General features: G+C 40.8%; 1 protein-coding gene across 1 annotated transcript in view; it reads left to right on the top strand.

Moving 5' to 3' along the window:
• LOC107657457 (beta-1,4-galactosyltransferase 2-like) overlaps positions 1 to 343 on the top strand; it is a 136,765-nt gene that overhangs the window by 111,484 nt on the left and 24,938 nt on the right. The window contains exon 5 of the mRNA XM_016445550.1: positions 97 to 219. Coding sequence (XP_016301036.1) covers positions 97 to 219 — 123 coding nt within the window. The remainder of the gene's footprint in view (positions 1 to 96; positions 220 to 343) is intronic.

The following is a 343-nucleotide window of genomic DNA, read 5'->3' as shown; positions in this document are numbered from 1 at the left end:
TCATGATTATAAGGTCTTATGCACTCAGATTTAAGACTTTATTCTAATATGTGTAATAACTGAACAAGAATGACCTAGGTTCGTTCCCTCTTGCAGGCTGCCCTATGCGGGGTACTTTGGAGGGGTGTCCGGCCTTAGCAAAAAACAGTTCCTCAAAATCAATGGCTTCCCTAATGAGTACTGGGGTTGGGGAGGTGAAGATGATGACATTTACAACAGGTAAGACTATAGATATGCTGTTTTTCTCTTTTATAAATGGCCGAGGTCTGGTCCTTTAAAGGGGTCATATGATGCAATTTCAAGTTTTCCTTTCTCTTTGGAGTGTTACAAGCTGTTCGTGAAT

This window comes from Sinocyclocheilus anshuiensis, unplaced genomic scaffold (assembly GCF_001515605.1).
Source record: "Sinocyclocheilus anshuiensis isolate Anshui unplaced genomic scaffold, SAMN03320099.WGS_v1.1 scaffold155, whole genome shotgun sequence".
Lineage (NCBI taxonomy): Eukaryota > Metazoa > Chordata > Actinopteri > Cypriniformes > Cyprinidae > Sinocyclocheilus > Sinocyclocheilus anshuiensis.
The sequence above is the reverse complement of the archived record's forward strand: the minus strand, read 5'-3'. Positions and strand labels throughout refer to the sequence as shown.